Source organism: Mycteria americana, chromosome 7 (genome assembly GCF_035582795.1).
Source record: "Mycteria americana isolate JAX WOST 10 ecotype Jacksonville Zoo and Gardens chromosome 7, USCA_MyAme_1.0, whole genome shotgun sequence".
Taxonomy (NCBI): domain Eukaryota; kingdom Metazoa; phylum Chordata; class Aves; order Ciconiiformes; family Ciconiidae; genus Mycteria; species Mycteria americana.
The window spans coordinates 60,266,808-60,280,035 of NC_134371.1; the positions used below are offsets into that span (position 1 = coordinate 60,266,808).

At 57.0% G+C, this 13,228-nt stretch overlaps 1 protein-coding gene across 3 annotated transcripts; it reads right to left on the reverse strand.

Annotated features, from left to right (window-relative positions):
- Positions 1-892: 892 nt before the first annotated feature.
- Positions 893-10,670, reverse strand: TAL1 (TAL bHLH transcription factor 1, erythroid differentiation factor). Of its 3 annotated transcripts, XM_075508720.1 has the most exons (5): positions 10,510-10,661; positions 9,011-9,160; positions 7,274-7,702; positions 6,337-6,428; positions 893-1,927 (listed from the first exon to the last, which is right to left on the reverse strand). In XM_075508720.1, coding segments are annotated over exons 2-5 (942 nt in total). In that variant the 5' UTR covers positions 9,013-9,160; positions 10,510-10,661; the 3' UTR covers positions 893-1,508. The 3 variants fall into 3 exon arrangements, with proteins under 3 accessions (XP_075364835.1, XP_075364834.1, XP_075364833.1); XM_075508719.1 differs by lacking the exon at positions 9,011-9,160 and having other exon boundaries at positions 10,510-10,670; XM_075508718.1 differs by lacking the exons at positions 9,011-9,160; positions 10,510-10,661 and adding an exon at positions 8,734-8,856.
- Between the last annotated feature and the right edge of the window lie 2,558 nt (positions 10,671-13,228).

The window sequence follows — 13,228 nt, forward strand, 5'->3', positions numbered from 1 at the left end:
GCATGGTAGATTTCTGTGCCTTGACATCTCTGCAGAGGGAGAGGATGGGCTTGGGGCAATCGCTCCGCCAGGCATCAGGTGGTGGGTGAGAGATGGGCCTGATGCAGCGGTGATGGCATGATGCGGTCCTCAGCTCCCAGCCGCTGCAGCAGCAGCCTCCTGCTCCCCAGTCCTTCTGTTTCCCAGACGCCCTCCCAGGGAGGCAGCAGGGATCAGAGGATCAGCTCAGTCGCAAACATCAATTTTGCAGCCATCTGAGCACTCGGGAATGGAGGCTAATCCCACTGCTGCTTTTAGTGATTCCCCCCAAGATTTGGGGAGGCTGTGGCCTCCCACCAGCCTTGGGCAGGTGAGGACCTTCTTAACGCCGGAATAAATCCAGCGCTGTAGGCCAGCCTGCGGGCATTGGCACAGCTGAACCACCACCATTTTCACACAATAAAACCAAAAAATTCAAAGCATACCATTAAAACCCTTTTATAACCCTATGTACACACACACTGTTGATGCATCATCGACTCCTTTTGCCTTTTTGTTGTTTTTTTGAATTTAAAAATCCCTCAGTCCAAGGGGATGCTTCACTAGCAAATTTTTTTTTTTTTTTTTGCTTACCAATTCTGAAATTCATCTTCCTTGAGAGAAAATCTGGCCCTACAGAAACCACTGGGAAAACTCTAGGAGAACACAACAGGCTTGGAGCTCACCCGCTGAGTGTTACCAGCAGAAAAATCAGGGACTGTCAGGGCAGCAGAAAACACCTATGTACCTTTTCATTCAGTGGATACTGCATGACAGCGTTAAACAGAAGTAATCCCACGTCATAAATACAACGACCCCAAACGATCCAAAGTTAGGTAGAAGGGAAAGGAAGAAAGAGGGGGGGAAAAAAAAGGAGAGAAAAAGAAAAAGTCTTAATCCTTTTAATAGTTCTTTTGCTGAGGGTATTTTTTCACCTCTTTAAAAAGATACAGTCAAAAGCTCTCGGACAACAGGAACACGTGGCCCCAGCTCCTGCTCAGACCAGCTGTATATGCCACAGGCTGGAGGAATGCTGCAGCGCTGGCAGGTTTCAGCAGTCTCCAGCGCCACGTGTAGCTGGAAAGCTTCGGTGGCCTCCACCGGCAGTGAAAGAGGAGTTTCATGTCTCAGGCGGGCAACTGTTTAAAAAGTGACGGTGGTCAAATGGTCTGAGAACCCTCTAAATGCGGGAGAGGTGCTGGCCACATCTCCTTCCCCTCCGCAGTCACATCATGAGCAGTATGTACAATGAAGATGACTTCAATGCTTTTCTTCTTTGTACGATCACGTACCTAAACGCTGAACGTCCATCTGGTTTGGTTCTTGTCCTCGGCCAACGCGCCGGCCGCTCCGTCCCGGGCTGGGGAGAATGGGGAGCCCGAGCTGCTGGGGAAAGGCAGAGTCACAAATCCCCCAGGCACAAGTTCCAGCATCCACACTCTCGGGTCTCGCCTCCCCCCTCGGTGCTTCGGGAGCGATGCAGAAGGTCATCACCGCTGCGCGTTGCCTTCTACGGGGAGAATGGCGTGGTGCAGGCTCCGCGTGTGCTTTGAATCTAGCGTTTCGTGCTCTTCTGTGAAGCTGTCCGGGCTTGCCGCTCCGTCTAAAGAACTTCCACAGCTAGAGTTAGGAGACAACATGTCCTGCAGGAGGTCTTCCTGGACTATCCCAGAGTCTTTGTTCACTTTGCCCCTTTGGTTTCCTTCTTCCTCCTGGTCATTGAGCAGCTTGGCCAGGAAGTTAATGTATTTCATAGCCAGGCGCAAAATCTCATTCTTGCTCAGTTTTTTGTCAGGCGGGTGGGTGGGGATGAGCTTGCGAAGCTCTGCAAAGGCTCCATTGACGTTCTGCTGTCTCCACCTCTCGCGGCTATTGGTAAAAATACGACGAACCACTTTCGTATGAGGACCTGCAATTGCAACCATGCAGAATTAGGAGCAGGGCGTTAACAGGTCATTTATTACTTTGCTGAACAGGTCGCCGTTTCCCAAATTAACCGATTTATTTTAGTGACATCAGCAGGGCAGTGAAACAGGAGTTTCCAGCTAACTGGAAGCTAACCTGATGAGCTGAGGTAGCCGTAATTTCTGTTCAATCCAGTGGAAGGGGAAAATGGAATTGCGTCTTTTTAGATGTCTCCTGAGACACTTAAATTTACCTCTCCAAGGAGGAAGGCTTAAACCATGACACGCGTGCAGAAGGCTGCTATATTTTTAGGGTACCTCAGCGACAAAGGTCCTGTTAAAAGGTTAGGGTGCAAGATGGTTTTATTTTCTATCCCAAAAGTGTCTTCAGGACATACCATTGGGACAGGAGGAAATAAGCTTGAGCAGAGGCTTTGACAACTCTAAGATCCAGAGATGTTCCCTGATGTAGGCAGGATCCAGAGCTGATAGAGACCACAGGATTGCCACCAGCCCTCTGGGTGGTTTGTATGAAATGAGGTGGCAGGATTCGCCCCAGAGCAATGAGGACAGGTAGCCACATGCCTCACAGAGGGCAAGCAGTGTCCCTGCTGGAAGGGCGATCACGGGTGGAGGATGAAGCAGTTTCACAGCTGACCTGAGGACCGCCTGCTCTCTCTGCACATCATGGCAAAAACTCCCGACCTGACAGCAATTGGAGAAGGGACTCTAAATTGCTAGAGGTGTCCATTTGGCTCAGTTACACGTGAACTCCAGTTAAATCCCTGTAATTTTACAGCCATATTCCTGACGGGGCATGTTACACAGGACAGACGCACAGAACGCGTCAATTCTCCTTTCAGATCATCAGGGGGTTTTGGCACGATCCTGTTGGCACGAGTGAGACATTACCTTGACACTAGGAAAGACCCAAAAGCATGTCTACCCAAAAGTACTGTGCTACAGGAGCAGCGACGCTGTAAATCAGGACTGCAGGTCCTTGAGTCCATGGAAACCAGTTCATGTAAGGAGACACTACCATAAGACGCTTTTATTATGACATCCTTTCCACCCTCACCTCCAGGAGACACCAACAGTGGAAGGACACAGCGATCTCATGAAACTATGGGGGAATGACCAATGCAGAAACCCCCATAGGATGGGAAGCATCACATACAGTGAAAATCACCACAAAGTATGAAGCAAAGACTTGCAGATAACGCATCGGTGAGTCGTACCCCAAAGGACAGGCTGTGAATAGTCCCATTTGCACCATCTCTCCCCTGTAGCCCCACTCTGAGACACTTGCCTAACTACTCCCTCCCGCTGGGAGCAAGTCCCCGGCTGTGGTGAGCAGTTTAAGCCATAGCTCTGCCATCACCCACTGAAACTAGCATCCCGGGGGACATTTAAACATAATTATTCTTATACAGCAAAACTCTTGGCTGCTTTGACTGTGGCAGAGAGGCCAAACAGATGTGATTTTTGAGGCATCCTAGTCAGGCTGCACCTTGACAGGTCCCACCTTGCACGACACGAGAAGAGGAATCCCACATTCCAGCTGATTAAACACCATGACATTTTCCTCCCTTCGGGGGAAACTGAGCCCCTTCGGTCTAGCACATCACACAAAATACCCCCCACCACAGGGTTTGCATGGGGACACACTCCCAAGCAGCCGGATTAAAGCTACCGGCTTCTCCAGCATGTGAGCAGCCACACAACTCACTTCTCCTCGCAGCGTGCTCAGGAGCAGGGAGTCCCCCAAAACCACAAAGAGCCCCTGGGATAAGCTGGGGGATATCGGAATGAGAAACTCATCTCCGACCTCTAAGATCCCAGTCTGATGCCTTAATAAAGCCAATTTTCCACTCCCAAACAGCACGTAAATGCCCTTTGTATGAACTAACGTGCAAGAGCTCATGGAAAGGGAAGGTTTCTTGTCCCTGATGTGCACAGCCCACTGTGCCATGGGGTCGTGGGGAAGGCGGGGGGGACTAAGGGGACCTCAGCACCACCGGGCTGCTCCACACTCTTTAGCAGGGCAGCGGAAAATGTGCTGCAACCTGCTACAATAATGCAACGGTTTCAGCACTTAAATGCTCTTTCCAGACAAAGCAACCAGCCTTGAATCTAGAAGGAGATGGAGCTTAAAACCATTTTACTCCCATAAGGGTATGAGAAAAAAAAAACTCGGATGCTATTTATTTCCCCAAAAATCTCAAGAGACTTCCAGTCTTCGCAGGTTTCAAACACGCCTCTCTATTCACTGAAAGTTGCCTTCTAAGAGGCATCTATTCCTAAAATTTTGAAATCAGAAAAAAAGACCTGTTCGTCTTCATCCGGGGGCACTCAAAAACCAAGCTCCAGTATATAACACAAATTCTGACACCACTCAGATTTTTGATTCCTGCATCAACCAAATTAAATATATCTTCTAGAAAGAGATCAGGTTTTGGCCAAAATATGTCAAGCAAGGGAGAAATTTAAAATGCCCCATAGCTGTGTTATAATAGAAGAGATTTATTTCCCATAAAGAAACTTGCCTCATCATTAATTCAAGCAGTCGGCTGAGAATTTTTGCCAGGATTTTGTTCCAATTGATGCTTTTTTAATTGTAATTAGAGATCTGTGGAAAACTAGTGAAAAGATGAGCTTCCAAAGTTACAGAATATCCTCGCAGATACTTTTTTACATTTTTATCTCTATATCTATTTTTTAAGAAGGTATTCAGTGCACCAAACTTTCCCAAAAATGGATAAAGTAGTTGCAAAAAAACCACCACTCGTTTCCTTACAGAGGAAACGAAACACCAAGGCCCGGCAAGACTCCCCTGCCCTTCTGCACCTCCCGAGGGCTGAGGACCCGCAGGAACGATGGCCCGGTGTGCCGTGAATGTCACCTGGGAGGTGACCATCAGAGCGACAAGCAAAGCCCAGCAGACAGCACAGATGCCTCAGCATGGGATGCACATCCCTACAAATTGCTCCTGTTTAGACAGCATCATCTGGTACCTATTTTTCCCAAAAAAATTCTGAGCCTAGTCTTGGAAATTCACATGAGCCAGAACCTGCAGGATTGGGCCCAGTTTATAGACCTGCATTACCTGGCAAGCACGTATCCAAAAACTTGGTTACAACCAAATATCTATGTAATCCTTAATATCTAATTTAACAGCAAGTCGAAAGCTTTAGCCAGACACCGTGATTTGATGGACTTTCACCGTAGCTGCGAAGCCTCAAAATCGCAACCCAGACAAAAAGACCCTCTTGTGCCAGGGGCTGAGACAACCCCTGCCCCACGGGGCTGCGGTCCGGAAGGACCAGGCAGACGGAGGAGGGCAGAGAGTGGGGAGAGAGGGGCTGATGAATACAGGTAATGCCCTGAGCCCATTATTTTGTACCGTATTGTTTGAGAGTGATGTGGATTATGATTTGATCTAGTTTTAGATCAGCCGGGTGGAAGGCAAGGGACAGCTAGCTAGAAGGAAGGAGAATTAATTGTCTGGCGATTGAAATACAGCATCTACAATTGCTGAAGAGAAAACCCATTTTGATGGATCTCATTTGTACTGGCTGTTAACTCCGCAGATAAACGTGTCAGCCTTCCACGCGCAAACTGTTCTTGCGAATACCCCTTCGCGTGGGCAGCGGTGCCGCCTGCACGCAGCCTCCCGCAACCCACGCCGGCTGCCTGGGAGCCGGCAGCGGGATCCTGCCCTGCCTTCTCGCTGCCTTCCTTTCTTTGAAATTATCCTGCCAGTCCGACAGGGATCCCCGCACCCCGGATCTCTGCTTGGACACCAGACTGTCACCCTCCACAGCTGCTCCCAGGCTCTGCCACAAGACCAGACACAGGATATTTCTCCACGGCAGACCACAGCAGGGTGCGGATATACACTGAATCAAGGTGCTGGCAAAGGGACCAGCCACAGTCCCGCTGTGACCCTGCAGACCTTAGCCCTTTGCTTCTAGGCAGTTTAAAGGCGGATGGGATCTTTCTGCCCAAGGCTGGGGTCTGCGTTAGGAACGTCTCCCGGCTGAAAGGGTTTACAAACACAGCATGTCACTGCGATGGCCCTGATCCAGCCTCCGCACTTCAACAAAGACTTAAATTTAGTGGCTTCCTTCGGATTTAATCTCTAAGCAATTTGCAGAACAGGGATGTAATTAACCATACGCTCAACTGCTTTGCGGCGTGAAAGCAAATCCACCGAGCATGCTGCCGGTCATTAGTCGGGACCGATCTGGGCTCCGCTGTACAGAGCCTTACCGGGGGGAGCTACCCTGGCATCACATTTGCCTCTTCCGATTTGGGTTTTTTTAATCCCAGCATGTGGCACCATGCAGCACCTTGCCCCCTTCAGCAGATGGGGAACCCCCCAAGAGCCAGCGCAGGGGCGAAATGCTCTCACCGTCGGTGATCTCCATCTCGTAGGGAGAGGGTCTCCTCTTCACCCGGTTGCTGCCGTACATGGAGAAGGAGTCCGGTTCGCCGAAAAACCCGCTGCAAACGAAAGGCGGAGAGGCCGTGAGGACACACCGGCGGGAGGAGAGCGCCCGGGGCCGGTGGGAAGCCGAGCTGCTGCGTGACCTCGCAGGGAGCTCAGGGCTCACGAAGCAGAGCGCGGAGTCGTGCGGCGACACGACACGCGGCCGCCGGGGGACACGCACCGAGGGACGCCAGCCCTGCGTGGGCAGGGGGATGCGAGCGGCGTGGGGCCACCCGGGCTAGCGGCTCCCGGGCAGAAACCACCCCTCAGCCCGCGGCTTTCTGCCCCCCAGCCGGCGGGCACGGACGCCCGCCCGGGCCGGGTCCGCCCCGCAGAGGAGAGGGCAGCGGGGCGCGGGGGCTCCGGCCGCCCAGGCGGCTCCGTCCCGCACAGGCGGGCTGGGCTCTGCCCCCGGCAGAGCGTTTTCTGTCCCCTGCGCTTATTTGCGGGACTCATGGCAGGACGGAGAGAGCCCGGGGAGCGCCGAGGGTCTAAACCAGCTCTCGACAAGTACCGCGTTTACTGGCGGACCCCGTCGCTGCACTCCAGCACGGCATCACCGCCTAATATCTGCTCTTCCCAGGGCATTTCTACCGTGAATTTTTTTTCTTTTTTTTCCTAGGAACGGCAGTTTTTCGTTTCGCGTGGTTCGTTGGTTTTTTTTCCCCCCTTTCTTCCTTTGCTAAGTTGCATGCAAACCCGCGATGACTAAGCCCCGAGCCCCGCGCGGAGGAAGGGATGCCGCTGCCGCCCCGCTCCCTCCCTCCCCGGCACCCAGCCCCGCAGCCGAGCGGAGCCCCCCTCGGGGAGCCCGCTCCGAGAGAGCCCCGCCGGGGGCGGGTGGGGGGGAGACACGGACCTGTTGATGGTGGCCAGCGGCTGGCCCAGGTTGTAGAGCATGGCCCTGCCGGGGGGCTGCAGCGGGAGCGCGGGGGGGCTCAGCTGCACCATGCGGGCCTCGCAGGCGGCCTCGGCGGCGCGGCACGGCTCGGCGCCCGGCGCTCTCTGCATCGCCTCCCCCGCCGCCTCCCGGCTTTTTATGTCCAGGGAGCCCCCCCGGCGCACCAGCTCGATGACGGGCACGGGGGCGGCGGGGGGCCCGGGGGAGGGCCGGCCCGCCTCCTTGGACGCCCCGTTGAGCAGCAGCTGGGGGTCCGCCGGCGCCTCCATGCCCCCGCGGCTGCTCTCCGGCTCGCTCGTGGTCTCCGCTTCCGAGTCGTGCCGCCGGGAGGGGCGGGCATCGCGGGGGTCACTGGGGGGCGGCGGGGCGGGCGGCCTGTCCATCGTCCTGCGGAGAGAGGCAGCGGTGAGGGGCGGCCCCGGCGGCGGGGTGGGGGGGGTACCCCGCCCCGGCACCGCCCCGACGGGGGAGGGGGCGCTTCGGGACTCGGGCTTCGCCGGCCAGAAATGGGGGGAAACGGGGGGGAGGGCAGGGGAGGCGCGAACCACCCCAAATCAAGCGGAGTTTGCCGGCGGGACGGGCCCCGGCACCGCTGCCACATGGGCCGGGGGTCCGCGGGGCCCCGCCGCCGAGCCGTGCGGCTCTGTGACGTCATGGAGCGCCCCGGCCCTGCCGTGACGTCACGGAGCCCGCGGAACGGTGTGGCGCTGTGACGTCTCGCAGCGCCCCGGCCCCGCACGACGCAGCGCGCAGGGGGCGGCCGGGCCGGACCGGACCCCCCCCTCCCGGTGATTTACGCCGGTACGCGCGGAGGGCTGACACCGTCAAGGCGGATCGTGCGGCGAGACGGGCCCGGCCAGCACCGGCGTGGAGGCTGGGCGTGAAATTACGCGGCCAAATTGCGGCCGGGCGGGAGAAGGCTCAGCCCCCCCTCCCCCGTTTGGGGGATTTCTCCCCGTTTTGGGGGGCCCCGGCGGCGTTTGCCCCCCCGCAGAGCCAGCCCCCATCGCGGCCCGGCCTGCCGGCAGCGGCCTCGGCCTCACGGGCGACCCCCTCTCCTCCCATTTTTATTTTTGATTATTGTTTTTAAAGCAGCGAAATACACCCGAAGCCACTTTTTGGGGGAGAGGGGGTTAAAGCAGCCCCTAACGGAGCCAGCCCCCCCGGGCACTCGCTACCGCAGGAAGGAGGAAGGGGCTCGGCGCGGAGCAGCCCTGCAGCCGCGGCCGCACACGGTCATTGTCCCCCTTCTCCCATAGAACGAATACTGTCGCGACAGGGCACCTCGCACCGAGGGGAGGGAGCGATATCGCGACTATCGCCATGCTGTTTCTCCCACCATCGCCCTCGTTCGTTGTTTTGTTGGGGTTTTTTTCCTATAAATAGGGGGCTTCGCGGAGCAGAGAGGTGCCACGCACCGGGTCTCATGCCCATCCTTCTCGCTTCTTTGCCTTGGGTAATTTTTTTTTTTTTTTCGTTTCTGCTGGGCTGAATTGCGAGAGAAACCCCATTTTTTGGCCATATCTCACCATCTCTTGGGGGAAAAAAAAAAAAACAAACGCAAAACAAAACAGAAACCCATCCAACCTAAAGCACGAGCTCTCTGCCTTCCTTCCAGCCCCCTCCCCGCCAGCCCTCTAGCAAGAAAAAAATCTAATTGCCTATTCCGATATTGTATAGGAAGAGATTACTCACATGTGTCATATTTAAGTAGGGACACCGCAAGTCTCTCCTGTTTCAACAAAAGCGCTCTCAGTGTCAGGCTGAATTTACTCCTCCCACCTCAAGGTACTTACGACTTTACAGAGAGGAAGGACACCCGCATCGGGATAAAACTGCTAAATCCTGGGAGGAAGAGAAGGGGGGGAGAAAAAGAGGGAGAGGGTGGATCTCGTGGGCCCGGACTGCCAGAGATCAGTGCGGAGAGGGGTGCAAGGGAGAGGGAAGGAGGGGACGGCACCCTGGGGCGGTCCCTGGTATAGGGGACAGCCGGCCACCCCCGGGTCCCCCCCCGCCAGCCGCCGGGCGGCTCGTCCCCGCCGCGCAGCCGGGAGCCGCCGCCTCGCACACGGGGCCACAACGCGCGGCGGCCACGGCCTGGCGTGGAAAAAACAAACAGAGAAAAAAGGAGTGGGGAAAAAAAAAAAGGACAAAAAACAAGCCCTGTATTTGGGGCGAACTGGGCGGGTTTTGGACACACTGCAAGCCCGGTCTCCCCGGGAGGAAATCCCAGACGGGGCCGGAGACGGAGTTGTTTTTCTCCCGGTGGGCTCGCAGAGAGCGGCGGCGTTTCTCCCACGCCCGGCTGGAAAATTTAATTCTTAAAGGAGCGAATTTAATCCCTAAAGGAGCCGGTTACCGGCAGCGCTCCCGCCCGCGGTGCCGCGACGGCCGGGGCCGGGCCGCCGGCGGGGTAAGCCCGCTCCCCGCCGCGGATCAACAGGAAGGCGAGGACGGCTCAACCCCCCCGCCAGCAAAATCACGAAAAATAAGCTTTTCCCCTTCGTCAAAAACGAAATAATCCCGATGGCGTCTCCTCCCGCTTTCGTTAAAAACGAAATACACAAAACCGCAAAAACACCCGCAGCATTTTGCCTTCATCTGGGGGTGATTTCGTTTAGAAAAATGGGGAGGGGGGGCAATTAATTCCCCGCCCGCAGGTTTCTGCTCCGTAAAATCCTTTTGTTTCCAGCCACGGATCGGCAGGAAATTTCCAGCCCAGAAACGCACCTCTCCCGCGGGCCTTTTGTAGGGAAATTACCCCAAAGCGGAGGGGCGGGGGGGAGCCGTATTTGGGGGAAGGTCCCCCCCGGGAACAAGCGAACGGGCCCCGGCCGTCGGCCGGGCCGGGTCCCCCCCCCGCTCCGGGAGAGGCTGGGGGAAGCCGGGCCGGGCGGGCGCTTCGCCCCCCGCTCCCGGGTCCCACCCGCCTCTTCGCTGCCGCAGCCCGGGGGTCCCGGGCGGGGAGCGCACCCCACATTTTCAAAAGGGAAAGCGTCGTCTTCTCCTCACCCACCCCGCATCAAAGAAAAAAAGATTAAAACCCAACCGCGGAAAAGACTTGGGGTTTCCCCCCCCGCCTGTCTCTTACATGGGCCAGAAGCCCCCCGAGCACCCCTCGCTGCCCCCCAAAACCCCAGCCCGCCGCACCCACCGCCCCGGCCCGCTGCAGGGCCGGATTCCTCTCTACTCACCATTTGCTTTTCATTGGGAAAAGTGAGTGGAGCCATTTTGTGGCCTACGCATCGCGGCTATATTTGTAGTAAGTGTTGGGTGGCTTCAGCTGGGGAGGCTCTAATTCCACATCACGTCCAGTTTCCTATTTAGTATGGAGAGCGGAACACTACTGCAATGTGGCCGAGAGAGATAAAACCCCAGCAGTGGCCCGCCTGCCCTGATAAGCTTCTAAACCCATTATTTATGAAATGATTCATTATTATTTGGCAATTTTATCGAAGGAAAGCGGAAAATTATTGCAGGGATATGCATAGGAATAACTCCGGAATGCATGCCTTCTAGCTTTTTATGTGTGTGTGCTTAGATGCTCTTAAAAAGACACTGCAAAAAAAAAAAAAAAAAAAAGAGTAATAAAAAATTGCACTGTGGCTGCCCGCATCTGAATAGCGATTCTTTATTTTAGTCCTCTTGGAGGTTATTATGCCCCTGCTTTTTTTTTTTTGCCTTTTTTTTTTTTATTAAATATGGAACACCTACTCCGTTCTTAATTAAATTTAATGAGACAAAATAAATTGTTGGAGATGCTGAGAGAGAGGGAAGGGGTGTGAGCTGCTTTGGGACAAGAGGAGGCAAATAAAGCACATCGAGAGGAGATGTTTTGGAGAGAAGCGGCCCCATCCCCAGCCTTCCTCTCCCCAGCGTGTGTTTTCGCTGAAGGGCTAAACCGGGCCGAGCTCCCTGTCTGATCTCCCGTGCTGGGGCGGGAGGAGGCCGAGCATCCCTGCCGGGCCGGGGGATGCTGGGGGCCGGCGAGCGGCGCGGGTACCGAGCCGGCACCCCTCGCCCTTGGGAAGTTTGGGATGGGAGCGGAGGGGAGAGCTCGGCCTCGGGGCTAGGGCCGAGCCTGGAGGAGAGGGGCCTGGGGAAGGGGAGAAAGGGCCCTTGGCCGCCCCGGAGTAGTGCGGGGCAGCCAGCGGGGCTCGGGGGCCGGGACCGGCTGCGCGCCCCGTCGGGGCTGGGGCTCAGCCCGGTCGCGGCGGGCTCCGGGCCCGGGGGGACGGGGACACCCCTGGCCTTTGCCGAGGCCGCCGTGCAAACGGAGCGGCTGCCGGGGGCCGGGGAGGCGGGGGAGTGCGGGGGTCGGGGTGCCCTACGCGGCGCTTGCGAGGCGACGGGACGCCCTGAGACCCTCCCCGAATTGCCAGAGGGTCCCGGCAGAGGCAGGGGGAGAGGCCGGGGTGGCTGGGAGGGTCCTGGCTCTGTCCCCTCGGACACCCGCAGGTAAAGCGGTCCTAAAGACAGCGGCGGGGAGCGGTTTTCGCCAGCTCGGGGGAACGGCCTGCCGGGGCAGCCGAAAATCAACGAAATCGCTACCGGAGCGGGGCGGGGAGGAGGGGGCCGGGGCTGAGCACCTCTCGGGACGCCCCCCGGTCCCTGCTGCGGGGCTGGGGCGAGGCTGCGGCCCCCGGCCGTGCGCGGCCCCCGGGGCGCGGGGGAGAAGCCGCGGCCCCGTCCGCCGCCCGGGCGATGCGGAGCGGCCGCACCTGCCGTGCGGCCCGTGGGGGGCGGCGGGGCTGGGGTGCGGGGTCGCTATTGTCTCCCCGCCACCTGCACGCCCTCCCGCAGGGGGAAATGCCGGAGCTGTTATTCTTCCTTTCACTCCTTCCCCTCAGCCTCCCGCTCTGGACGCGGCCGTGGGAGAGGTTTCCACACACACCCCCCCACCCCCACCCGCGCTGCCCTCCCGGGCGCGGCTGGGGTCGGGTCCCGGCAGGCAGGAGCCCGCACGATGCCGGCAGCGTGCGTGGGGCGGCGGGGCAGGGACGGTCACGACGCGCTGGAGAGCCCGCCGTGCCTCCCGCCAGGAAACACGACCATTTTCAAGCCGGCTCCTCTAACCAACAGGAAGCGTTAAAGATAGAACAGCCGGGGCTGGGCGGGGGAGATTAGGAAGCCGAGCATCTTCTGTGCACCCAGAGCCGCTGCGGGACCATTCCCACCCGCGCCTGCCCCCCGTGGGGTGGGAGCCGTGGCCGTCGTCAACCCACCTCTGCCCGCAGGGCTGCCCCTCGCAGGGCAACCCCAGCCCCAGCCTAACGGGGACCCTGGCCGGCGGGTGACGGGCCCCTTTCCCTGCCACGGGTGGGCTTCCCGGCCACACCGAGCAGCCCAGAGCTCGTCCCCTCTCCACACCATCACGAGGCAAAGAGGCAGGGGTAGGGAGCACCAAGATTATACAGAATAAAGAGGTCAGAGATGCTCCAAGCAGGCCCAAGACCTTTTGAGCAAGCACGATAAATATCTTCCTTTAATTATAACAAAGGATAGCTAGAGACAACAAGAAGCAAAAAAGAAAACCCAGCGGTAAAGCCTCAAACCGTGCTGCCCCTCCGCACGTGTCAGCGCCTGAACAGGCGATCGAGCCAGCGCTCGCGTTCAGTCCCCATTGCTCAGGGTTAACAAAGCCAGACCTAGCTTTCCGTGTATTTGTGACTCCAAGCTGCAGTAGATGCTTTAGGAAAAAAAAAGCCAGGCATCTTGAAATTACTCAGCACTATGCTACGAAAGGAAAAGCTGCTTTAGGGAAGGGTGGTTTTTTGTTGTTTGGGTCAAGTAAATTAATGTTTCACTCGCTCAGAAGTTGCTGTCCAGGATTATATGATTTGTGTAACTTAATATAACACCACACCCTTGTCCTGAGCTGTGTGCAAGTAGTCTGGCTTTTGTTTTCAAATC

What these genes read in the sequence shown, in the direction of transcription:
- TAL1 (XM_075508718.1), bottom strand. Translation starts at nt 8,837, where the DNA reads ATGGCCAAAAAATGGGGTTTCTCTCGCAATTCAGCCCAGCAGAAACGA. An exon ending in CCGCTGGCCACCATCAACAG is followed by an intron (nt 6,429 to 7,273) that starts GTCCGTGTCTCC and finishes TTTCGTTTGCAG; the next exon opens with CGGGTTTTTCGGCGAACCGG. An exon ending in CGAGATGGAGATCACCGACG is followed by an intron (nt 1,928 to 6,336) that starts GTGAGAGCATTT and finishes TTGCAATTGCAG; the next exon opens with GTCCTCATACGAAAGTGGTT.